The 25,987-nt window shown below is 37.5% G+C and overlaps 1 protein-coding gene across 4 annotated transcripts in view; it reads left to right on the plus strand.

Annotated features, from left to right (window-relative positions):
• The window catches only part of DSCAM (DS cell adhesion molecule), a 461,893-nt gene that overhangs the window by 76,044 nt on the left and 359,862 nt on the right, over positions 1-25,987 (plus strand). For all 4 annotated transcript variants that reach the window (XM_052674351.1, XM_052674353.1, XM_052674354.1 and 1 more), the window contains exons 2-3: positions 8,269-8,586; positions 12,526-12,672. In XM_052674351.1, the coding sequence (XP_052530311.1) occupies positions 8,269-8,586; positions 12,526-12,672 (465 nt within the window). The remainder of the gene's footprint in view (positions 1-8,268; positions 8,587-12,525; positions 12,673-25,987) is intronic.

Raw genomic sequence — 25,987 nt, forward strand, 5'->3', positions numbered from 1 at the left:
CCTGCACAAGCTCAGTGAGAGGACTGCTGGTCTTTGTCTGCTGCTGTTTGGTTCTAAAGCTGTCATGTTAGGATGTGATGCACATGACCAGAAGGCGCTAGAAGAAAGCATTAGGTCAGTTGCAGTGTTTTTCTAGACAAGGCTCAGACTAAAATTCAATAGATCTCAGCCAGTGGTCCTTGTAAGTAGTTACTCTGTTTATAGAAAATGCGATAAATTTGTAAACCAAAATAAAAGCGATATGAATGTTGTATTTTTCAGAACTCTGTAATGTTACATTCCTGCTGCTCGTTTACAGATTTTTGAACCAGAAATATAAAACTGAGGGCCTTTTTTTCATTTCTGCACAGTTGCTTTTGTTGATCTTGCAGTTGAGAATTTCTCTATGAGAACAGAAAGTGGAGCTGAGGTTATGAGTGGGCTTCTCAAGAAGAAACAATGCGTATGTTTTCGCCCCAGACTGGCAACTATTTGTTTGCCTTTTATTTAGTTTATCTTTGTTCTTTTACACAGAATCACACAGAATTGTAGGGGTTGGAAGGGACCTCCAGGGATCATCGAGCCCAACCCCCCTGCCAAAGCAGGTTCCCTACAGCAGGTCTCATTTTAAATAAACAAGAGAAAAGAACCTACCTGTGTCTTAGTGTGGTAGTTTATAGTCCAGAAAAATGCAATTTTTTTTTTACCTATCACACACAGGTTGAATGAAAGGCTAGCTATTCATTATTGGCAATTAAAAGTAAGCATTTAAATCACAAGTGGGTTATTCCTTTTTAGCTGATTTTTAGCCGATTAAAGGTTCTTATGACATGTGTCTATTGCATTTGCTACTCATCATTAGCCTGTGTGCTCAAGTCTCTATAATGCAGTCTACTAGAACTCAATTTTCTTCCCCTTTTCAGAGATGTAACTCATTTGTGAGTTCTACTTCTTCTTATGGCTTGACCCAAGGACCTTTTCTATTAATTGTGGAGGACTACTTTGATTTAATGGGGGTTGCTGTCCTGTTGGACTGATAATATAAGACTGTGTTGTTTTTTTTTCTGTCGGTGTTTTTTGGCAGCAAAAAAAATATATATAATTGCATACTTAATTATCCTCATTAGTGTTTCTGATTTTGAAACTGATTCAAATGAATACTATTTTGGATTAAAAAGTTGAGCTCTGGCATATTGAAGTAGAGTACCAATTAGAAAAAGCATAGTCAATTTTTTGTTCCTTTTGGGCGTTGTGTAATTTTATACTGTTTAGCTCTATAAATACTGGCTACCATTACACAACACGTTACATAGGAAATAGTTCTGCATTTAGAGATCACATACTGTGGAAAGAATTTTGGCTTCCTAAATGTTACCAATTACATAATCACATACATTATAGAAGTAGAAAAACTAACTGGCTCATCTGTATGTGCTTAGATTACATCTTTTTATTATTTTTTCCCATCGCTTCATACTGCTTTAAGAATTGTAACAATCTACATTACTGCTTGAACCACAAAAAGTCAAACATTTAAGATACGCTTTCAACTTAAAAATTTTTGTTTTATCCTAGTAAACCATTCTCTGGGATGACTACTGAAACTGAGCAAGTGACATTAGTGAATAACTTGATAGTTTTTTTAGATAACAGCTTTGAAATGTTGCATTTTGCAAATTAATACTCCTCCAGTTCCCTTGGAGCCTTTCTTTAGTAGATATAAATAACTGATAACTGGTATGTCCTGTTCTTTAGGCTCTCTGTTCCTGCCTTTATTCCTTCATGGTTCTCCCTTTGGGAGGTGGGAGAAAGATGTTCTGGGGAACAGGGGAAGCTTTCCCCTGAAACTAATCTTCACCTCCTTGTTCCCCATGAAGTCTTCCCCATCTCCTAGAGCACCCTTTGTCATTATACCCTGACATCAAATCCGGGAGAAATCCCTAGCAGGGAGTGAACAGATTCATTTTGTCGTCTGGTTTCATCAGGGTCTCTGATAGCTGTCAGAAAGAGAAAGTAAGGAGCATTTTAGTTAGATGCAGAGATTTCAGGTTTCAAAGCACTATTCTGAGGTGCACTGGATCTCTGCACTTGCCCTCTGCTGATGCAGGTCTGTGCAGGTTGTAGGATTTGGCCTCAAGCCTATTGTCATGGTTTTAGGATTTTTGTTAACAGTATTCCACATCATAACATCATGTAGAGCACTGGGAGTTATAGAGTTAATGGTCTAGTTCCAAGTATACCTACCTGTCTCAGAAGGGAAGAACAACATATCCCAGAGGAATGTTCACTGTTCGGTTTCCCTACTGTGTTCAGAGGGAAAGATAAAACTGTTTGCAGGATACAAGATGTCCCTTTTCCTTTTCTGCTCGTCTCTGCAGTGTGTGTGCTCTCAAGCTGTCCGACCTTCAGCATTAGAGTAAGGCCATTGTGGTTTTTTTTTTTTTTTTTTTTTTTTTTTTGACACTCTCTCTCTCTCTCTCATTTTATTTGATTTATTATCTTCAATTCCAATTATATTGTATTATATTGCATTATCTTGCATGCTAAAAGAAAACTTACTTTCCTCCTCACGTCATTGCCACTGTTTTGTTTTCAGGCCCATTTCCCCACCCTTTCCCCTCTTCCCCTTTTCCAAAGGTATGGCTGCATGGATCCCCCCACCCCATTAGTCACATAACCAGGACAAACCAGCCCGTAAACCGCTGACAGCTATCAAGGTGACTTGTTGAGAACTACTAGTTCGCCTAGGTGCAGCTCTCATTTGGACAAGTTAGTGTTCTTTAATTGAAAAATTGATGGAGAAGATTGTTGTTCTTGCTTGTTCACAGTTTAGGAGGCCTTGGTAAGAGATATTGGTGAAACTTGTTTCGTCAGATGAGTGGGTGCTTCAGCGTTTGTTACTGGAAGATGTATTTTTTGGGGGGGAAATCTTTTCTTCCAACTGTTACCGGGAACACGTGTTGTCTGAGCACAAAAGTTATGTTCCGTTTTGTAGTTGATAATAACTTCAGGCAGTTTTTTTCCCCAGCTTTTTTTTGCCGTAGCTTGTGAGAATGTAGTATTGATCAAGGAGGTCAAAGTGGGTAAATATATTTTTTCCTTGACTCCATTAGTGGCTGAAAACTGTTGTGTAAGGTGGTATTTAGCTGGTGCTTTTGTATCAACTTGTCTGAATGTAGTAATTTAGCATAGTCACCTATTTGTTAATTATACTTGTAATGACATATCAGTTTGTGTGCTCTATTTCATATTTTTTTTCCCCATATTGAAGGTATTTTCACCATTCTCTCATTTTTTCCTCTAGTGTTGTCTTCAGTCCTTTTAGTTGTTTTTAGTAACATATTCTTTGGAGTCTGATCAGAGCATCTTCATCTAGTGCTGTTTTGCTGTACTGCGGGTGTGATGGCTGTATTGTTTCCTCTCGCATCTTAATCCTTGTATAAGTCTTACCTTTCATCCTCTCCAAAAAAAAAAGTTGTGAGGAGTGTTAAATTCTTCTTAGTTTACAGGAGCATATGAGGAGTCAGAATCTGAGCCAAAATTGCAAAAGGTTGTTCATTTTACTCTTGCTGTAATAAAATTTACAATATTTAGCTATCCTGTACTTCAGTCATTAGTTAAAACCCCTAGAGGGAGACATGATCACAGATGGATTATTGTAATTCCTCATTACTCTGATCTTTCCACGATAGCTGTATTTCTCTAGGTCACTTTGCATACCTGTTACTTGATAATTGAGTAGTGATAACAATGTTAGTGTTTGTAAGTGCCCAGTCTTTCCCCTTTTAAAATAAATCCATTTCTCTGTCTCTTCCTATTCAAAAACAGGTCAGTAATAGTGATACAGTAAAGCATCTTGAAAAAATTCATCCTGAATAGAAACACAGATCACTAGCGTGGCACTTTGCAACACATTCAGAGGATCTTTGGCTGAGCTTGCACCAAATAATCTTCATATTTGTGATTAATCAGAGATGGGGAGAAATAAATCTTCCTTTGTTTTTCAATTGCTATTAATTTAGGACCAGACTTTCCGCTTCCATAAACATCACAAGAATAGTATTTAGTTTATGAACGAGGCAGGGAAAACAATGTAAATGTAAGTATCAAATCATTGAGAGACTTTTTCCTAACATTTTTGACCGAAAAGTACCACAATTCCTTCACGGAGATAAAACTGGGGCTTTTAATAGTTATATATAATATATAGTTTCCATATCCATAACAGGATATGGAAAGAGGGCTGAGTAAAAATTTGAAGAATAAAGAGCTAGCCATGAGAATAACAAATATGTTATTTGAACTTCATAAAACTGGAAAGAATATGATGAAAAGAAAATGCACAATACCAAGGTGCTGTACTATATTCTGGCATCCAGTCGTGCAAATAGAAAATTTTCTTATGATACCTCCAATATCTGAGTAAGTTTTCACTTTTGAAGTTGTTAAGGTGGAGATTCTTAAATGTGACACAGTCTGGAGGAGGCAGACACAAAATAAGTGGGGAGGAAGGGAAGAGTATGATCTTCCTTGGACTGGTAGTTTCACAGTTTGCCTTAGCATGTCATCTTTCATCTCTGTTACAGCTGGTGCTGTTCCCTCCAGGGCACACAATCCTGCACAGAGCAAGCCCAAGCCTGACCCAGTATGATAGTTTATGTAGCATCTTCTCCTTCATATCTCAGTGACATATCCTTCAACTCACTAAAAAGGAAGATCATGAAGAAACAGTTTCAGCCTATTTTGTCTTGAGCAACTTATCACGAAACCTTGGCAAGCAATACCTTTGGAGGCAGAAATATCCAAAGTGCTGTGTGCTAGGATATTATGTAAGGCCTTCAAAAATATGCAGCATATGTATATGTAGGTGTTGCAGTGTCCTGGATGCCTAAGGAAAGATGCCTATCAGGTAAGAGTAAAGGTAACAAAAAGCCAATCCAGTCTCAGCCACTGAGCACTGAGGCACAGCAAACTCAAAGCCCAGCCTAGATGTTTATACCTATGTCTGTGTAGTCTGGTTATGTCCACTCAGACTAGCTGGCTGTACAGCACTCAAGCTTACTTTCTGAGTGTGATTGATTTGCAGTCCCACTGATAACCTTGCCTTGAAGTAAACCAGTTTACTTGACAAGAAACTTCTCAACTGCTAAAAGAAATTTTGTGTCCTGCTGATGTATTTAGAACTTTTCTGGCAGAGCATGGCAGTGTTGTCCTCCTTGAAAATGAAGAGAAATTTCCTTGGCTATTATACTCTGTCAGTTCACCTTATCACTTCAAGAGTTGAGTCTAAGGAATTTTGACTGAACTTGCAAAAAGTGCATCCTTTCTTCCTGTTCTTCTAGGAATAAGATTATGGTGTCTGTTTAACCTGAGATTCAAGTTTTTCTTACCCTTTGTCTATCAGATCAATAAGCTGTTTATGTGCACCTCCAACCACATGGATAAGGGCAAAGATCTTCACTTGATGGCCCTGAAATGCTTACAGGTGCAGACTGTTTATTACCTTGAGATTTCCATTGGGACATCCACTTGTTCTGCTGAAAATCAGAATTGCTGTTTCCATCAGCTGCTACTGGTTTCAGTAATACAAAGTCGTAGAATATCCCAAGTTGGAAGAGACCCATAAGGATCATCATTCAGAAGGAATCTCTGACATTCCTTCCCTTGACTACTAATTGATGTAATCTTTTCCAAAGTGCTGATGTTTCTTTGTCCAGGCCAAGTGTAATCAAATTCCACTGCAATTCATTTCCAGTCTGACTTAGTGGTGCTGTAGAGTCCATTCCTGCAGAGCAGACTTTAGGGAAAACCTATGCCTTTTTGCTTGGACCTTTGCCATTTTAGCCATTTCTCTGGAGACAAAGCACTTTAAAACCTTGTTTTTAGAGTAGTACTTAGGTAGTTACTAGAACCAGTCTGATATATTTTTCCCTTTCTATTCTTACGGTTCCTTTTGTCATCAGCTGTTTCTGCTTGCTCTTTTATAGCTCTTTCATCAGATTTCACCTGCCTACCTGTGCGACCTGCTGTAGGGAACCTGCTTTGGCAGGGGGGTTGGACTCGATGATCTCTGGAGGTCCCTTCCAACCCCTACAATTCTGTGATTCTGTGATTTCCCTGTCAATCTCCATTGCAACTTTTAGTTTTCACTTGCTGCTGTTTACTGTAAAATACAGTGTTTAATTGGATTGCATTTTAACGTTAATTAACATACAATTGCATACCATCTTTGACTTGTCTTGGTTTCAGTTAAGTTTTGATATATCACTTGTAGTTAGCTAAATAACCAAACTCTCTTCCTATGGAACACTGCTGAGAAATATCCTTAAAGGATTCTGAAATCTCATTTTTGTCATTGAATGTATCTAAGTAGCTTGTTTTTCACTACAAAATGCATCTGTATTGTCAGCACTGTGCGTGTATTATAGTGCTGCAATTATTTTCCAGGAATCTGAGTGTGTTTGTGACTGCCATTAAGATGAATGTGTACCAGATGCTTCTTTAAAATGAAGCACTATTGTATAGGCTGATGGATGGAAAGTTTGTCAAAAGTATTCAAAGCTTTTACTAGAGATACAAAACAGCTGGAAAAAATCATTGTTATGTGCTAGTAGCATGAGTCTCTAGTTCGGCTGTTCTGCATTTTGATTATAGTTAAATTCCATGGAAGTGTCAGTCATAGCTCCTGTTATTCTTTATTTTTATGGCATTTGGAATTTCATATATACGAATTTATTCTTAGCCAGAAAATCTATTTTTTTTAGTGTGAATGTCGCTTGAGAAGCAGCATGGCATAAAAGTTGGCCAATATGAACTATATTTATTACTTCTATGTAAACGCCTTTTTGGCCAATGGAAAATAGAATGCCCTGTTGATTATTTCCCTTGTATTTGGAAAGAATAGCTTGTACAGCAGATGAGCAATACCAATTTTATTTTTTTTACTTCTCTATTATGTTACCAACAATACTGTTCTCTGCCTCAGAGTACATCTATAATTAGCAGTGTATTAAGTAAAAGTGGCACCATCTTGTTCAGCTGTGCTTCCTCCTGTGCTTAGTCCTATTATGCCTTTTTTCTGCTTTCCAGAAACCCAAGTTTCTACTAGAGTTGAGCCAACTAGGAAGAACTTAATTATTCTGAGTTAGCACCTGTCTCATCTGTATGCAGGGACTTGTTGGCTCCAATGCATGAAATTTCTCCTTTCTAACTTTCCAAGTGCCTTTCAAAATGTTATATGATGTCCATTAATTCAGCTGTCTTTGTTACGCCAGATGTCTTTCTCTATTGCCCTAGGAAAGTCTCTCCTACTTCTTTCATTCTAGGGCTTCCCAGAGCCAGCCCAGCCTCTTCTTGGATGGATTCTTCTGTCTGTACCAGATGATCTCTTCCCACCTTTTATCTCCTTCCCTCTGAATGTCTGGAGAGAGAAGGAGAAAATAGTCCATTTTGTGCTTCAAGCTCACCATAAAACTAAGTGGCAGAGGCAGAAAGTTTACTTCGTGACTTCATGTTAAGATTGACAGTTATTTCTGGAGGACAGTAGGAGACTAACCCTGAAAACAGTCTCACTGGACTGATCCATTATAAACACGTTTTCAAAAACTTCTTACCAGACTTGCATGAGTAAATCATGTCAGTATTCACTATATTCAAGATATTGTGAAATATGTAAGTTTATCTGTGTATCTCAAGGAAAACTGATGGTTTTCAGTAGTTAGTTTTATATACAAATGGACGATAGGGTGGTATTGTTTGTAGTGTCACCCAGTGTTTATGGAAAAACAAAAACTTTGACTTATGCTGGTAGTCTCTCAAGCAGAAGAGCATTAGGGAAGTATTTCAGATGGAATGTTAGGGAAACTGGAATCTTCAAGCTATCTGGGTAATAGCTGAATAGCCTATTGAATAAGTTTCAGAAGAATGAGGGCTAACCTTGTGTTCTGGCCAATGCTAGCTACCACTGTGTGATAAAATCTTTTGTTTCTGGTTGGGAGGGGAACTACAGTTACACAAATGGCAGAATCACCATTACCAAAAAAAGCGTGTCTTTGCTTATTAGAGATACCTGACCAATTAGATAATGTGTCTATTAAATTGCACCTGTATTAGAAATATAGTACATGTTGTTATTAAGGAATGATGGTGAATTTTCACTGTTTGTGCAAAATTTGTGATTACTTCATATGTCATTTTGTCATGCAAATATGAATTTACAAATGCTAATAGAAATAGCTTGTGCTTCAGGTTTTCAAAATATCTCTTTTCCCCCCTTTTTTTGTCTTGCAGTTTTCAGTGAAGATCTACATGCCAGTCTATATTTTGTCAATGCATCTCTGCAAGAGGTAGTGTTTGCTAGCACCACAGGGACATTGGTACCCTGTCCAGCAGCAGGGATCCCCCCGGTGACGCTCAGATGGTACCTAGCAACGGGCGAGGAGATCTACGATGTCCCAGGGATCCGCCACGTCCACCCCAATGGCACTCTCCAAATTTTCCCCTTCCCTCCTTCAAGCTTTAATAACTTAATCCATGATAACACTTACTATTGCACAGCTGAAAATCCTTCAGGGAAAATCAGAAGTCAGGATGTTCACATTAAGGCCGGTGAGTACAGCCTTTTTCATGTCTCAAATGGGCTTGGGGAGCGGGGAAAGTTCGGTGTTTTGAAAAGTAGTAGCAATTGTAAATCAAAAGAGTTAAGGTGAGAAGAATAACCTCAGAAATCCTTACGATTATTATGTGAAATAGTGTATTCTTTTTCCTTTCTTCCTGATTCGTTTTTGCTTTGGTGGTGAAAAATTAGTTTGCCAAAGATCATGATCAGCTGAGCTGAGCAAAAATGAACCAGAAATGAAATTTTTAATCAGACCATGCTTACTGATTAAAAAGCTGTGAGAGATAAGGATGTAGTCTTTGGGTTTTTTGAAATAGTTGGGGAAAAAAAAAAAAGTAAAATGCTTGGCTGATCATGCCTCTTCTTAGGTGCTTGTGTTGAGTTGTGCCTTCTTTTGAGGAAGAAGCTTGTGTCCTTTATAATAACAGCAAAAGGTGTTGATGAAAAGTCAGCACTTGGTGTTTGAGCTAAAACATGCAAATTGGCATAATGATTTGTATCTGTTTTCCTGTGCTGACTGTATGCAGTCTGAGTGAATAAGCAGGGAAATACAGTGGGATCAAAATCAGGCCTTTTGCTGCAATATGTAAACATGATTGCATACTTTCTGAAGGTTTTGTCTCCCCACTTCAGTTAATTAAAATACTCAAACAAACAAAAGCTGCTTTGGAAGCTGACCCTTGCCTAATGCAAATCCTAATAGCCTTTGTTGGTGGTGGAACTATGAGTCTTTTCTCAGAAGTGTCTTTTCTTTTGAGATACGCCTTCACAGGATTCATGGAGGGATAACTGTGAACAGTTACTAAGTAGACTTGACTTCACTTCATCATCTTATGTGGGGATTTATTCTACTCTTTTTAACAATGAACTAACATTCAGATATTTGGAGTTTGTAGGAAATTGGAAGGTAAACTGAAAAAAGAGATTTTAAGAATTTCATTTATCTTATTCACACTAAATTTAGTGTGAAATAGCGCTCATTTTCTTTTACAAGAAATGACTATGATAACCAAGTTTGCATGTTACATGTATGTGGAATTCCTGTAATGACTTATGCTTTCCCTGAAAATACTTCGTTGTTCACAGACCAAGAAAGATTGAATTTTTTTTAGATGTTGTGATAACTTTGATGGATTTGCTAGCAATACATCTGGCAGAATTATATTTTATGAGAACATATTTTTGTCCTTTGCAGTTTGTTAGTTGGGATATCAGTTTTTCCCAATATATAGGAAAATATTTTGGCAGCTTTTTCTTTTTTGAAATGTTAGTTTCCAATATTTATATTTCTTAGATAAATAATTTTGTTAGCTGCTCATTTAGTGCTCATTCAGTTGGAGAAGCATACAGTATAGATGATAGGATATGGCTATATCTGTTGCACAGCTTTCAATTTTTTCATGGAACTCCAGAAGTCTTCCAATTCTGCTTGAGAAATGAACTTTACAAATGGAAGCAGGATGTGCAAAAAGGCTTTACAAGAAGTATGAGTTCTGCTCCAGAAGTAATGCCTCCTATTTTTATTACGTTGGCCCATTATGTCAGAGGTGGATATTGGTGATATGGAAATAGATGTTGAAACTTCCCACCAATATTTCATTGTGTTTTGTTGCTATGTGATAAATGGCAGCAGAGGGGCAATCTGACAAAATGAGATCTGACATGGGAGTATATGTGAAGCAAAGGCATGTCACTGTATATCTCATGCAGAAAAAATGGCACCCATTAGCACTCATTGATGGTTGCTGGACATCAGTGTGGACCAAATAGTGAATGTGAGCACTGTGAGGCAGTGGATGATGCAATCCAGCAGTAGCGACAACAGCAGTAAGTCACCTCCACCAATACAGATTTTTATGAGCATGGCATGGAGGCTCTTGTTCATTGCTGAATGAATGCAGAGCTAGTGGTGGTAACTAAGTTGACAAATAGTGTTTTGTAGCTGAGAATTTGCTCTATCAAATAGTGATATTGTGCTCTTCGTATCTGTTGTAGCTTCCACGAAAATAAGTAGGAAACATTGCTTTTGGAGCAATGTTCCTTGACTCACGTTTTTTAGCCCCCTTTCTTCTCCTTTTTGGCATCTTACCTTTGTTCCATTCATTTGAGACGCTGCTTCATGTGGATAGTGTGCAACTTAGGTAACAAATTAAACATGTTCCCTTCCTTCTTAAGAGCTAGTATTGTGCTCTAGAGCTCTCATTGGGCTTGATAGCAGATAATAGTTACTAGTGTGTCTTACCTTGAATAATTCTCTGTCACAGGAAGCCATAGGAAAATACAATTTTTGAGGAAATTTTCTATGCATATTAATAATTCATTCTCAGTCAGCTTGCAAAAGCCTGAAACTAACTTACTTCCTTAAGATAGAAGATGTAGAAGGTGGATTTGTCTTGATTTTATTTTAAGCGATATTTAGTTAATCATTAAATGCATTTACTTCTTTTTAGTGTTTCTAACTGCCCCATTGATACATCCTGTTTGGGATTGAGACTGGGATAGAGAGCTCCAGTCTTTCTTTCTGCAGTGGTTGCACTGGTCCTGAAAACTTGCTACTGTTTGCATTTGTGAAAAACAGTTACATTCTAGTATGCTGACTTCTTTTTTTCTTTAAAGACATTGAGTAGGAATGACCTTTAAAAATTCTAGTGCTCCTGGCGTGTATCTCTTCAGTCTAGAGTGAATGTGGTTAAATGTAATGGGTAGAGCATTGTATGTGATTGTGGGCAGGGTATATGGGCAGGAAATATCACTGTAATATGGCAATTTCACATTGCTAATTTGGTTATATTGCTGTGCTGGAGTTCTTGCCAATAATTTTTACTTTCAGACCTATACAAGCATTAAACACACATGTCATTTTACCTTGTTTTTTGCTGAAACTGTTCCTCACTCAACTACTGTCTCTAGCTCCTTAAGTACATTGGCTGTGGTAATTTATTTTCTTGCACCTTGGTCTTACAGTACTGTACAGATTTTACATTAATGCTTGTCCTTCATTTCTTACCCACTTAGATGCTATCCCTTACAAGCAGTACTACTTCTCTCCTCTGCCTTCTTCTCCGTTAACCACTGCTTACAGATTTTCACCACTCCTTCATTGTGTTGTTTCAATGTTAGAATTTTCCTTCTTTCCACTTATCTTACCAATGTAGTTTCATGTCTTTTGATTAATGCTAGTTTCACGTGAAGAATTTTTCCTGTTCCTTTTTCTTTTATTTGGCTATTAGCTTAATTTTCTGTTTGCTAGTCAAATCAGATCCTGGATCTTAATGCTTCCATATGTTTTTAAAACAACTCCCAGTCACAGCTACTGTTTTCTTATCACTGTCTTATTTCTCTCCATGCTGGCAATCAAATGCAGTTCTATCTTACCTGCTATAATTTCTCTGTGTTTCTGAAACATTGTTGTTGGTGGGTTTTTTTCTTTTTCTTTTTTTATTTTTATTTTTCTTCTGTCACCTTCATTGATTTTCTCCTTTGTTTTTCACTTCTTCAGAATCCTAAATGACACTGTCCTTCTCTTCTACCCTTTTGATGCCTTTTTTACCTACAGTAGTTGCATGTAATTTGTACTCCTGGATAGAGTAGGAAAACCATTTGTGATGATAAATATGGCACGAGAGACAAGAGAAGTAACAGAAGGTGTAACACAATTTACCCATAGAGTTTTGCAGTAACTGCTTATTTATTTCTCCTTGTTACCAGAATTAGGAGAGGAACACAGAAACATGACGAAATACAGATTCTTAGTAAATAGAAAGATCTGGGAATGCTTTTGTACTAATTCTCAAAACTATTAGTCTTGCAAAACCATCATTTAAACACATTAAAAAAATCACAACCTGAGGAATCTTGATGGGGGAATTTTGTATTAGATGGGATGTGTGATTATGACTTGCTAATGGAACCTACTCCTTTCTTCTCAGTTTTACGGGAACCCTATACAGTCCGTGTGGAGGACCAGAAAGCCATGAGAGGCAATGTAGCAGTGTTCAAGTGCATTATCCCCTCCTCTGTGGAGGCATACATCACTGTTGTCTCATGGGAGAAAGACACAGTCTCGCTTGTCTCAGGTAGGCTCTTATGATTTTCTTTCTCAATTGGCAATGGCAGAAGTGGTTGCTGTCTTTTCCCCAAAATACCTGCTGTTTACTTTGAGTCAGTTGTAGACTCGTATGTCACCCTTTCAGTAACATATTTCATATTAGTGTTGCTGCATCCTTATGACTGTATGTGACATGAAGGTTTTAGACAGGCTGGCTTTTTCTAACATGCTTGAGGGGATACTAACATGGTTTTTGTTTTATACTAGATATAAAATCAGCTTCCTGGTTGCTGTGACAATGGGCTTGTGGTTTAACTTTGATAAGAAACCCTTACATGCCAAATAAATTTGAGTGTCATAAAGCATGTGTTGAGTTGTACTTGTTTTTCAGTAATAGTGTTACTCATGGATTAGAAGAAATTCTGAGTCTAAAATTTGTTTGGTTATCTTTAAATATGCTGTGTAACTGGTATTCATGCCTTCATAGTATTTTTTTCTCTAATACCTTCATAGTTAACTCTAGAGGCTTAAGCACGCTGTGAGCAGTGCTACAAGGCAAAAAAATTCAAGTACAGCAACAAATTCTAAAAGATACATGCATCAATTGCCAATGTGAGGCAATGCTCAAGAAGTATAGGGATTTCATGCAAGGAATATCCAACATTATAAAGCTTATATGTTTTAAGAAATTCACAGGAGGCTGTATGTATGCATAAAAGTATTTTCACTGTGGTACATATCCAAATTATATATTACACTCAGCACTTTTGTTGTTACTCATACAAATGATTTAAATGCAGAAAGTTGAAGTATATTTTTTCAGGGCAGTGAACAATGGAAAAAGTAGTTTAAGTTGAATGTTGCTGCAGAGTGTATTTAAGAATGTGTTTGTGTTTATGATCCTACAATATTTAGAAACATTTTTGCACTTCTCAGTGCATTAATAATCTTTCCTTTCCTTTCTGACAAATGTGACATTGATGAAAATACGTTTCTTTATGACTCATGTTCTAGATTTTATTTCTCTATGTAGTTTATTGATTCCTTTGATTCCTTGTGTAAGCTTTTTTTTTTAAAAAAATAAAATTCTTTTGGGAGTTATATTCCATATAGTTCTCTAAAGATTTTGTAACTATTAAGTACCATTTAATTCATGATCACTTGTCCTACACTTGTGGCACACTGCTTAAGTTTGTCAAATCCGCTTTGTTGTGCTTCTGTATTTTGATCAGGCATATATTTTGCCCATTTGCCACTGGGCAAAATAAGCATTGCCACAAATAGGTTTGTTGTATCTGTATTGTTGGATTCACCAACAAACAACCAACACTGAAAGTTCATAGTTAATAGACAAGTAAGCTTTTCATTATTCTATTCGTAATGGTACAGAACTGTGATTAAGGTTATCTAATACAACAGTGGATGAATGTATTTATTTCCTTTTCTGACAGATGATGCGCATACATCTGCATGTGAAAGAAAAGAATGTGTATATGTACATGGTTAATTACCAAAATATTTTCTCAAGTTTATTCATTCTGTAATAAAATATGCCTGCTTTCTTTTCGGGGGTCAGGATAAGAAGACACAGGTCTATAGGGAGGAAAATCTCTGCAGACCATCGTGACTACTATGTTTAAAATAGTTTATTTCTGGTTAATCTATCTTGATTTTTATCCTTTAAACTTTTGGGGGATAAACATGCATAATGAAATCTAGGTCTATGTACTTGCATCTTTTTTTTCTTAGTGCCACTTCTGACTTCGGTTGACTAAGCTACAGACATTAAAAATCTATTAAAACACTTCGAACACTTAAAAAACAGTTTTAATTATCTCACAGTCCTGTGATTTGACAGTTATAAATCTAAATGGAGATAAAATAAAACTCATTAAAACCTGCTCTTAAAAATCTCTGTTTAATATATTGGATCACGTTACAGAAAAGATTTAGTTTTAGAGATGAAATCACAAGTTAGATTGATGCTACCTGATGTGCAAGGGCAAAAGTGAGATGGGAAAATATTTCTCTAGTGTAACCAGAATAGCTGCTAGATTAGTTTGTTCACCACTTAAATGCAGGTTGATAGTGAGCCTGCATGTGTTTCATAAAACCATTGCCTTGAGTTTTACCTATAATAAATTTTGCAATAATCTGGCCATGAACTCAAATGGTAGATATTGATCAAGCTTGTCTTCTTAGAATGCCAGTGCTGATGAATAGGGTACTAGACCTAACACAGCTATTGAGCTGTTTTCTACTAATGATCAATGTTCTGAGGAAGTGCATATCCCTGCTTATACAGTCATTATAAGTTAGGGCTTTTTGTTTCTTTTTTTTTTTTTTTCCAGTGGAGAAGCTTCATATGAAAGTAGTACACAGTCAAACTTCTGAAAGTCTTAAGTCCCAATGTAGTAATTCCAAGTATAAATTAAATATTTCATACATCTGTCTGTGTGTAGTCCAGTTCTGGCTACTAGAACAGTGAGATTTTTGAACCAGAATCTTTTCTTTCAACAGTTTCTTACTGTTTTAGATGTCATTTCTTTCTGTGGAAATCAAACATTTCAAATAAAAAGCAAATTTTTTAATATTTCTTTACAGCAGAAAAGCAATAATTAAAAAAACAAACAACAATAACAACAACAGAAAAAAACCACCCAAAAGAACTAGTTTTTAGAAAGTGGATTTAAGGGGCATATTCCTTATTTATTTTTTTTTAATTATTACTTATTTATTTATTTTGACGTGGCAGAATACAACTGCCTTTTTATTGTATGCTTAGTTTTCAGAGAGCGCAGTGAAATTCAGTAATTGAGGTATCTAATAAAAATGCCTGGGCAGCTGAACTGTATGTTCTGCCTCCAGGTTGTCGCAAATTGTGGGTTGAAACCTAGTAAGACATGAAGCTAGACTATTTCCAAGGGGTGTGATGATAGATCAGGCTTCTGCTCAATGAAGCGGAAGGTGGCAATGTGGTAAGCCAATAATATTGAAGTCCATGAAATATCCATGTTCAGAGACAGCTGTGGACTAAAAAAGTGTACATGTGTCTGTCTCCAGGGAAATGATCAGGTAGCTGAGATTTGAGGTAGCTGAGCTCCTACACTTTGTATTTCTATATGATAGTAAATCTGTGGCTAAAAAACATTTTCAGGATGTCTTCTTGGAGCAAAGGTAGTGTGGAAAAAGAATTTTAAATCAAGTCAAGAGCGATTGTTATGATGAATCTATTCTGGGGAAAAATGGAAAACATCAACTCAACAATAAAGAGACAAATAATTTCATGCTAGGAAGAACCATTTTGAATAATTTTTAGATTAATTATTCAACTATCTCTGCTAAACACAGCTGTGCTGCACTTTGTCATGATAGACACATAAGAACAGCAGCAGACATGCAGTTATGTCTATTAGAAATGCATGAAATGTATAACTGTCTCTGTGTCTCTTACTAAAATGAATCAGACATTTCAGTGGTGTGTGTCTTGCCTAACAATCTCTTAAGTCCCAGTAAAATAGAAAACCAACACTAATTTTGAGATGTCTTCGAGGGCTTAGAAAGTGCAAGTTATCACTGCGCAAAGATCTGCTGCCGTATCTTCAGAAGCCATTTTCAACTCTTGTCTAGAGAGTTCTATGTTGTCAGAAGACTTTAAACAGAGTCTGAAAGTCATGTGAATTATAAATAGTGTAATGATCTGCAGTTTTCTGTCCTGTATTTGCATCAGTCACCAGCTCTTATTCGTATTTGTTAGATGACACTAAATATAAAAGCTTAAATAATCCTCTAATGCTGTATGACTGATAGCTGCATACATGTTGTTTGTAGGTCAAGTTTCCTTCTCACTCCTCTCCTTTACATAGCATTCCCAAAGAAATAGTCTTCTTGAATCAGCATTGCTTTGATCTTGTAACCTCTGGAAACAGTACAGGTCCTGCAGGACCAAAGAATGCATCAAAGCATTTCTTGCATCCAACAGTCATAAAAACAAGGGGTATAGTATAGAAATGTGTCATGGTGCAGATTGTGCTCCTGCTGCTGTTGAGCAACTGTGAGGCAGATGGGAGACTGGCGCTTGACTTGTAGTAGTAGTTGTTCTTCACACACAAAACTGTGAAGCTGGGATGGAGAAGAAGGCAAAGACAAAATAACTGTTGATTCTGCTTTGTCTGAAAGGAAAGAGCAGAGTCTGTTCATGTGTTAATTAGCTCCAGAGAGCAAAGAATGAGTGTGGGTATAGAGGAAAGGAGAGCAGAAAGGGGTTATTAAAAATAAAGGTTGGTATAAAGGGATAGAAAAAAGGGAAAGGAAGAACAGACAGAAACAAAGGGAAAGACTGAAGAATAAATTTTGGTCTTTCATTGAATACTGTGATACTGTGTTTTCTATCTGGATGCCTCCTGTCTTGGTACTGGTAACTATGAGATGAGTTTTTCCATGTATCTGAATAGCTTCCTGCCAAGGGCAGGATCATGAATAGGTCATGCCCTGACCTTTCTGAATTCCCGTTTTCCTGTCTAATGACATACCTTGCAAGAATCTGTCCAATTTATACACAAAATACAACTGCTTAAAAAAGGCAAAAAAAAAAAAGAGAGAGTTGAATAGTAACGATAGGGCGCAATGGCATATTCAAATCTGCATAGAAAGAATAGCAGCTCAAGTGAAAGGTGTGTAAGCATGAATGGAACACAGCTCCCTGAAGGGTTATGACTGACGTGCAGATGACAGCCGATGAGCCTTTCAGTCAGCACCCTTTGAGTGGGCCAGAAATTAGACGCACTGGACGACGACTTGAAATGTCATTGTTGTACAGTGACCTCCATTTGATTTAATGTGTTACATTATTTATTTACACACCATTCCTCAAATCTTGTCTTAAAAGGCTCGTGGGCTGTTGGATCTCCTCCTGCACAGAGGGCTTTTCTGAACTGCTGTGGTTTGCAGCAAGCACCCGGTGTCTGCCAGAAGTTAGCTTGCGGTGGCATGAGCAAAATACAGTTATGGTTTCTGTTTACACTGGGGTTGGAGATTACAGTGGTGATTCTGTTTATACAGAGCCTTCATTCTTTTTCTTTTGTTTTTCAGCCATGCAGATGGTATGTAGTGAGAGGAAAAAAAAAGTCTCTATAGCGAGTGGCCCTGTGTGCAAAGTCCCACACTTAGAATTATTTGATTGATGATGATCATATGGATTTTTTTCAGCCATTTGCTTGAGACTGTGTCTAGGAGAGATGAGTTGTGGTCTTGATTTGGTTTGGTGTCTGGGCTTGCATAGGGTTGCTAATCATTCAGCAGGCATGTAACCTATTCCACTGACAACTCTAGATGTAAGCTCTTTTCTAAGTCTGAGTGCAGTTGTAAGCAGAGTGCAAGTTTTTTTACACTTTATCAATGTATATATAAGAAAAAAGCTCTGAGTGTGAACTATCTTCTAACAGAAATACGGCAGGTGACACAGAAAATTAAGCAGCCAGCCTCCTGCATCTGCTGAGCTTACTTGACACACTGGAGAGCTACTGTGTGTAGTTTTCAGAAATGTTCAAGTCAGACTATAGATATGTTCTTACAATAGCGTGGATTTTAAGCTTCCTGAGGATGTGTTAAGTGCAGATGCCTATCTCTAAAGAAAATATATAGCTTCTTTGCTTTCTTTTTCAACAAAGCTGTTTTCCTAAGAGACTTAGGAAAAAGTCATTTGCTACATTATTTAAGAAATGTCGTTACCTTATTTTTTCCGGAGAGCACTGTTCTTTTAAAGAGAGTATTTCATAATACTAGCAAGTGAAGACACTATAAACATAGCACTTTCAGGTTGTGCAAATATTTTGCACCCGCTATTTTGGCTTTTCAGGTTGTATATTAAGGAAATGTTCTCAGAAGCAGTTCTAAGGCAGTGGCACAGGATGCCCAGGGGAGTCCCCGTCCCTGGAGGTGTTCAGCAGCCGTGTGGACGTGGCACCGAGGGACGTGGGCAGTGGGCGTGGGGAGGGTGAGCTGGTGGTCGGACTGGGGGATCTCAGCTGTCTTTTCCAACCCTAATGATTCTGCAGTTCACTGTAAACCAAAATTTTAACTGAACAAAGTGATGTACTTCTACTGTTCCTTAGAAGACTTTTCTTTAGGCTTCTTTTCAGGCTACAGTCCATGTTTGTTTTCCACGATGTTGCACTTGGAGTATTTTGATCAGGCTAGTCATCTAAAATTAGTGCTGGTGGCTTGAATGCAAGGGTTTCCTTGGCTTTGTGAGGGCAGCTGTTTAGAGTGATGAAAATGGAAAGCGTCTGACCCACATGTCATAGAATTGTGTTTTGGTAGTACAGAGGAAGATAGGCAGACCGTATGCAGGGAAGCGTGCTGATCATTTAACCAGCACGGGGAAGCATGCATGTGAAACTGAGGTGCTAATGTTAGAGAGGCTATTGTTTCCCTATCGAAGGGATCTTTCTCATTGTGAATGAACATCGTGGCTGCTATGAGGGTGTAGAACATCAGTGGGTATTTGTGACAGAAAGGAGAAAAGCTTGTCTGAGTGGCAAAAAGACCCTTATGTTTTGCCTGAAGCAAAGCCAAAATGTGCTTAGGCTAGGGGTGAGATATGTTGTAATTTTTTTTCCCTCTGCTGCTCTGTTATGGATAGCTTCCTGCTACCATCAATTCAAAGCATCCTTTCCCTCTACTCAGTTTAACAACAAGCAAAGAAGCAAACAAACAAACAAAAAAAAAGTCACAAGAGCCCTTCAATCCTTTCTCTAATTTTTTTTTCCCCTCAATCCTTTTTTTTCCTTCTTTCTACTTACTCAATTAATGAGCATGAAATCATGATTGGATTCAGGCCCCCTTCAGAATTACTTCTTGTACTCTTAGGAATAAATTGAAAAGAGAGTGTAAGAGGGGGATTGCAGCTCTTCTTCCTGCTTTAGGGATTCAGCTACCTGGATGTTTTCCTTTGATATATGTGTCCCTGTTTCTTTCTTTTCCCCTCTGTATCAGTGAGTGTATGTGTGTGTGTATAAACACACATATACTTATCATGGCTATCTATAGGCCCAAGGATCTGTTGGACCATGCATAACATTATCAAATCTGATGCCCTAACTGTTCTGTTTTACCACCTTGTTATTGATGTCGCCAGTCATGAAGAAGTTTCTTTCAGCATGGTTGAATTCAGTGGCACATTTAGCCTCTCACTGGAAAATATCTGTCACATTATTGTCCCTCCGGATGTACTTGAAGTTTCTTTCATTTTCCTGGGGAGAATCTCATTTTTTTCGTCTGGCCAGATTTTCCTAGCCTCAATTCCTGCAATACTAATTCCCTTTGAGGTTTGTAAAACCTCTAAATAAATGCTGCCTACACTTTAATTACTGTGATGTTTACCAGATCTTTATTAAAGGCAAAATGAGAGCAGACTGACTGCTAACCTTCACAGGTATTTGCTAAGCAATTTTCGATTTCGTCTTTGCTCTTTGTTCACAATTCTTCAGGTTTTCCCTGAATTCCATATTTGAAGCGATATATATATATATCACCTTGGTCTAATATGCAGGATTTGTGTGTGTCTGTGATATTTAGATAGCAAGACCTAGTGCTGTCAGATTTGGTAGCAATGGTCTAGGAGCTTGAACATATGCAAGTGAGTCAGTGTGCTGATTTTTAGGTCTGATTCTGTTATTTCCTTTCAGTTTTATTTTTGAAATGGTGGTCATAGCATTTTTTTATACTCTGCTCTGCTAGAGGCATGTGACCTTGTCACCTTCTTGAGCAGTAATGGATAAATATATGACCAAATTAAGCATTGCATGCTCGGGATTTCCCAACAAAACCATGTCTAACTTGAGCAAACTGCCAATGAGCTCTGACAGTCTTGATGTGAGGGAGCAAAATCGATGCATGGGAGTCATTCTGATGAACGCACTCTTTGCTGCCCAGAGCTCATTATGCCATAAAACTTTTGCCTGTGTATGTAGCTTAATTGAATTAAAATGTCAAAACTATCACCAGCCATGTGATATTATTGTTGTTTTGAATACATCAGGGAGACTCCTGATAAGTGATAATGGAAGGAAAAGAGAAGTAGTGTGTTGTAGCAGCTCGCTGATTTCCAGTGAAACAACGTTGTACATTACAGTGCTATCGCTGTCGATAAATCTGCAAATTTTTGAAGGTAGATGGCCATACAGATGCTCATTTGCTTTGTCTTCCCTGTCGAGAGTCCAATTATAACTGGAAGGTTCATTAGAAGAATGACTCACTAGAAATAAGTGTAATGTCATTCTGGTAGATCTTGGATTAATTTCCTGTGACATCAGTGTCTTATCTCTGCTGCTTCACCTGCATTGCTAAACTAAAGAGACATATTTTAAGAGTGGTATGCATGATGTTTCATCAGAGGAAGTTTTAGTTGGAATTAAGGACATTTTTACCATCGGTGAGGTTGGGCTGTGCAGTTGTGCTGTGCTGGTAGATGAAATCTGTTGTGATGTAGAAAAGTGGAAGATACAATATCTAACTGTTTGTTGAAGTAAACAGTAGCTGATCCAGACTATTTGGTTATGCTAGACAAGTTAAAACTAGTGGATTTCTTACAGAAGTCAGAGTAAGAAAGATGAAAGATTGAACCGGTGAGAAGTTCATTTTTCCTACCAAAACTGAACTATTTTCACCAGGAAAAATTTCTGCAATTAAAATTGCAGTTCATGTTTGTGTGGTTTGAAATAAACTCTCCGTGTTTTCACCATTTGCTCAAATACTGCCTGTACTGCAGAAGTCGAAATGCTTAGTGAAGGCCGTGGAGACCAACGTGATGCCATGCTTTCAGCTGGCGGAGGAGTGTGATCCACAGACCTGTCAACAAAAGCAGGTCAGCGGGATTGAGCAAGGAAAAAAAAAATCAATAAATCTTTGAATTAATCATGCAACTGCCGGAGAGAATTATGGGTGCATGCAATGAAGGATGTAGGTATATATCTATGGCAGCTTATTCTTTCCTGCCTCATTGTGTCCTTTCCTATCTCTGCAAGTTTTCTCCCCTTCCCCCATCCGAATGTTCCCGTATTTATTCCAATGCCATCATGGAATAGTTGCTGCTTATTTTTAAGTGACTAATTCAATATGAATCAAAAGAAATCCCTCTTACAGTTCTCTCTCCACAACTGCCACTTTTCTCACTGACTTTCTGCGCACTCAGTATGAATTAATATAGGAATTTCACCTCTGCATAAAAATAAGATTGTACATCTTGTGCAGTGAACTGGACCATAAACAACTGCTGCTTCGGTGAACAGAGGAGTTAAAAATTCATGCCCATACTGCTGATGTCTCAGGTGAGTGGGCATCCTCCCTGAGCCCTTTTGCAGCAGCACGGAGGAGGGTAAAGCAATGACTGGGATGGGGCTCAGCCCCACTCCTGGGTCTGCCACTAGGGCAGATCCCCAGGACAACGTCCTACCCTGGCCTCACAAGCACCTGTGATCAGTAAACATCTTTACTAAGGGAACATCTTGAGCCCTGCTCTTCAAAGCTGGGCTGTGGTCAGATGCAGACACGAAGAACTAAAAAGGCAGCTCTGGAAGGAGAAATCTGACACCAGGGATATGCTTGAGAGGATTGTGAGGAATTCTGAATTAAAAAGACACGTCCTCTTGGTATAGCTTTGTTGCTTTGACTCTATGCGTGGGTTTCATTCTTTCCACTTTGAAGGATACAATTCATTGCAGTGTCCTGGAACTGGGCTCGATACAGCTTCCCCATGAAAAAAAATCGGTGTTCTACTGCTGCTCCACTTCTGGCTTTGGAATTGAGAAAAGCTGGTGAAATAAATGCTCCAGTGCTTTTAAATCCTCACCTTCTCAGAAGATGATGCTCTCCTGCCCCTCCTCTGTGCCCAGGCCAACTCTCCAGCTCTAGAACTTGGTCGTGCTTCACCACAAGGCTGTCTCATTGGCTCTCTGCCCGGGGATTCAATCTGGCTCTCTTCCAGCTGGGGAATAGCCCAGTACTGGGTGTTCACTTTGACTGCAATTTCATTTTCCTCTTTTATCCATTGCTTTCTTTTTGAATAGATGGTGATATTCATAAAATCCCTGAGAACAATTACCCCCCTCCTCGTACAGGGTCAGGGTGGCACTGTTCAGGGATTTCATATTCCTGCAGGGAAAAAAAGATCAAACATACAGCTCTCTTGTTTTTCAATTGCATACCTAGGGAATTTTTTTTTTCCCAAAATGTTTTTCGCCCTTCCTCATCAAAAGATAGCACCAAATTCGTGACACACTTGGAAAACACATTTGAGTTCAGCCATGTAGTAGTTATTTTTTAATGTCTGTAATAAGGAGAGAAATAGAATAGTCTTCCAGGGACAGATAATTTTTTTCTTCCCTCTCTTTATAAAATATCCTCGCTAACTGCCTCTAGTTCGATGCTGTTGTCTAGTAAAACACCTTTGATTTTGAAGTGGCATATCCCATACAGAAGAAATATTTTATTTCCTAACGCTATTTCTGTAAGTGATTCCCAGACACTGCCTGAGTGATAATAATGGAAAAAATCTTTCTCTGTGCTTTTTAGGTTTGCATTTGTTTTGTGCATGTGGTACCATTTTGTCTGCAGTTTGGTCTGAGAGTCCCTTCATGTACCGTATTTTCTCTTGATTTTTCACATCTTTCCTGACAGTTTTTCATTCAGCGTGTACAAGAAAAACATTTAATTAAAAAAAAAACCACCAACAACAACAATTCAAAAACTGAAATGCTGGAATTCATTTCTGGAAACATATAGCTATACTGTAAATAAAATGAAAGTGTATAAAACAGGTTTGAGGGTTTTTTGTTGTTGTTGTTGTTTTAATAGATTCTGTGTGAGGAAATACTGATTATAGTTACTGTATTCTGACAGCAAATTCTGTAAAATAAACTGTAATGTTGTATTTAAATGCAGACATCTTATGGAAGAATCTAGAAAAACAAGGAGATTAATGAGCGACACAATCTTTTTTTATTCACTTAAGTGTTTTTATTTTTATTTCATAAATACACTGGATATTTTGAAATCTTTCTTGCTGAAGATAAATTAAACATGAATTTTCTTGGAAAATCCACAGATTTTCCAATATCCATAGAGAAGGAGAAACAGAACTGTCCTTTCGAAAGTGGATGTTGTTACTTGCAAAAAAAAAAAAAAAAAAAGCAATTTCAGGGCTATGAAGCACAAGTGCACCCATAAACATGAAGTGTTTGGGTGATATGTGCTAAGCCATGGCATACATCTGGCGCTTCTATAGAATGAGGGAGAAGAAGGGAATCCCTCTAAATGTTATTGCTCCAAAAGTGTTTTATGAGATACTGTGTTTGCAGAAGGAATTTAAGAAAAAGTACTTCCTGAGTAGATTTTGCTCTCCTTCTCTTTTCTGTGTCATCTTCGTTATGTGAGCTGTGATTGAAAGTACTTTGCATCTCTGTGAGCAATTACTCACAGCAGCTTCTGGAGCTGACTTTTTTTTTTTAATTTTATATTTTATGTGTTTCAGAAATAATTTATGTGTTTCAGGTATCACAAGCTGTGTAGAAAATCAGAAAATACTGTATTCTGCACATTTTAAAACTTATTTTCCCTTATTACAAAATCCACTTGAGTTAATACAAATGTTTACCCTCATTTTACGTAGAAATGAAGGGAAAAAAAAAAAAAAAAAAGAAAACCAAAACCAACCAAACAAAAAAACTCAAACCAAAAACAAAGAATCTTGAAGATTTCCTGTTTCTTGTGGAGAGTATGGTGAATACTCTGGTAGAATCTCCTAAGCACTGTTCTTCACTTGGACCCATATTTTTTGTTTCTTCGCAAGTGCTTGAATAATGAAATACACAGAGAAAGCATGAAGGAGGTTCTTAGGAACCCTTGCTAGGTCAGTGTGAATGTTTTATTTTCCCATGAATAAATTGATACCACATATTCTCAGTGCTTCAGATTTATTGAGTTCTTATTGCCTTGGACTGGATCTGTCTGTGAATATTTGGTAGATGAGGTTTGGTGGGAGAGTTTGATTTCGAAAGCATTGCTCATAAGCATTGTCAGTTAAAAGGATTAAATATCTTGCCTTTGTCGTGTCATTTTCATTTAGATTTCTTTTCTTACTGTGTCTGTTATGCAAGGATAAATCCTTGCAAGGAAGCCATAGGACTATAAATGTAAATACCCTGAATTTGTTTTTTAAAAAAAAAGGTGCAATATTAATCAATGAAGATTAATTGCGTTTAGAATCAGAAATATCTTTCTCCTTTTTATCTTAAAGATTTCTTTCTTCCTTTCTTTCTTTCTTGTGGAATTTAAAGTCCATCTGAGTTGGCTCAGCATTTTCTCTGTCAATTATTTTGTAAGGAAAAATGTGTATTGGCATGGCTAAAAATGCTTTCCTGTAGAAAAATCATTCTTCAGGTGGAGTAAACAGAGAAAAAGAAGACTGCAAGGGGTGCAGAAAAAGCCATGCTTTTTTCATTTAAAATATTTTCAGAATCAGAAATCTTTCCTTTCCCATTTCCAAGTTAAAACTGCCTCTAAACTTCTGTATTTGTACAGGTGGAAAAAAAATCTTAGGACGAAAAGGTTGCATAATTCTTGATTAATTGCTTGGCTGGGTTGTCTATAATAGCACATCTTGTTTGTTTGCTTGTTTGTTTACTTTTGCTGTGTTGCTTATTTTTCATTGTTCCAAGACTTTCTGTTTTGGGAAAAGGAATAGTGAATATTTTGGGTTAATTTAAGTAAAATACAAATGCTAGCAAACTCCTCCAATAGCAGTCATGCAGGATACTTACTTTCTTTGAATCAAAATTGCCAGAAATATTTTTTGTGTGACCATTAAACCGCACCATTTATCTGAGCTCCTCTTCTTAAGTAAAATCAATGCTATTTTTTGCATTTTCCTAATGGGAATCTGTTAAGCTAAGTACACAGGCATTTTTAACCTCGGACTCATTGCAGGGGCAGGTCACTACTGGATTCAATCCAGCATAATAACAAGGAACATTGAAACGTACGCTCTTGCATCTGGGTATCTTGGCTACTGGGTTTAGAAGCACTTTGTTGATGTGCTGTATCACATCAAGATGCCAATCTCGAGAATAATTGAAACTCTTACTTCTCTAATACTCCAACAGGTATCTGTTTACTTGCTTAAATGCACCTTTTAATGCTTCTGTCCAGAATTTTTATCTTCTGGAGTTCACAGGTGGTCATAAAAAATAAATTCTGGATTGGAATTCACTCCACATGATTTTAACTTGAATGATGAATGATCTGTTAGGCCACTGAAAATTTACTGCCTTTAAAGTCAGTAGGGA

Source organism: Tympanuchus pallidicinctus, unplaced genomic scaffold (assembly GCF_026119805.1).
Source record: "Tympanuchus pallidicinctus isolate F22 unplaced genomic scaffold, pur_lepc_1.0 scaffold14, whole genome shotgun sequence".
NCBI classification, from domain to species: domain Eukaryota; kingdom Metazoa; phylum Chordata; class Aves; order Galliformes; family Phasianidae; genus Tympanuchus; species Tympanuchus pallidicinctus.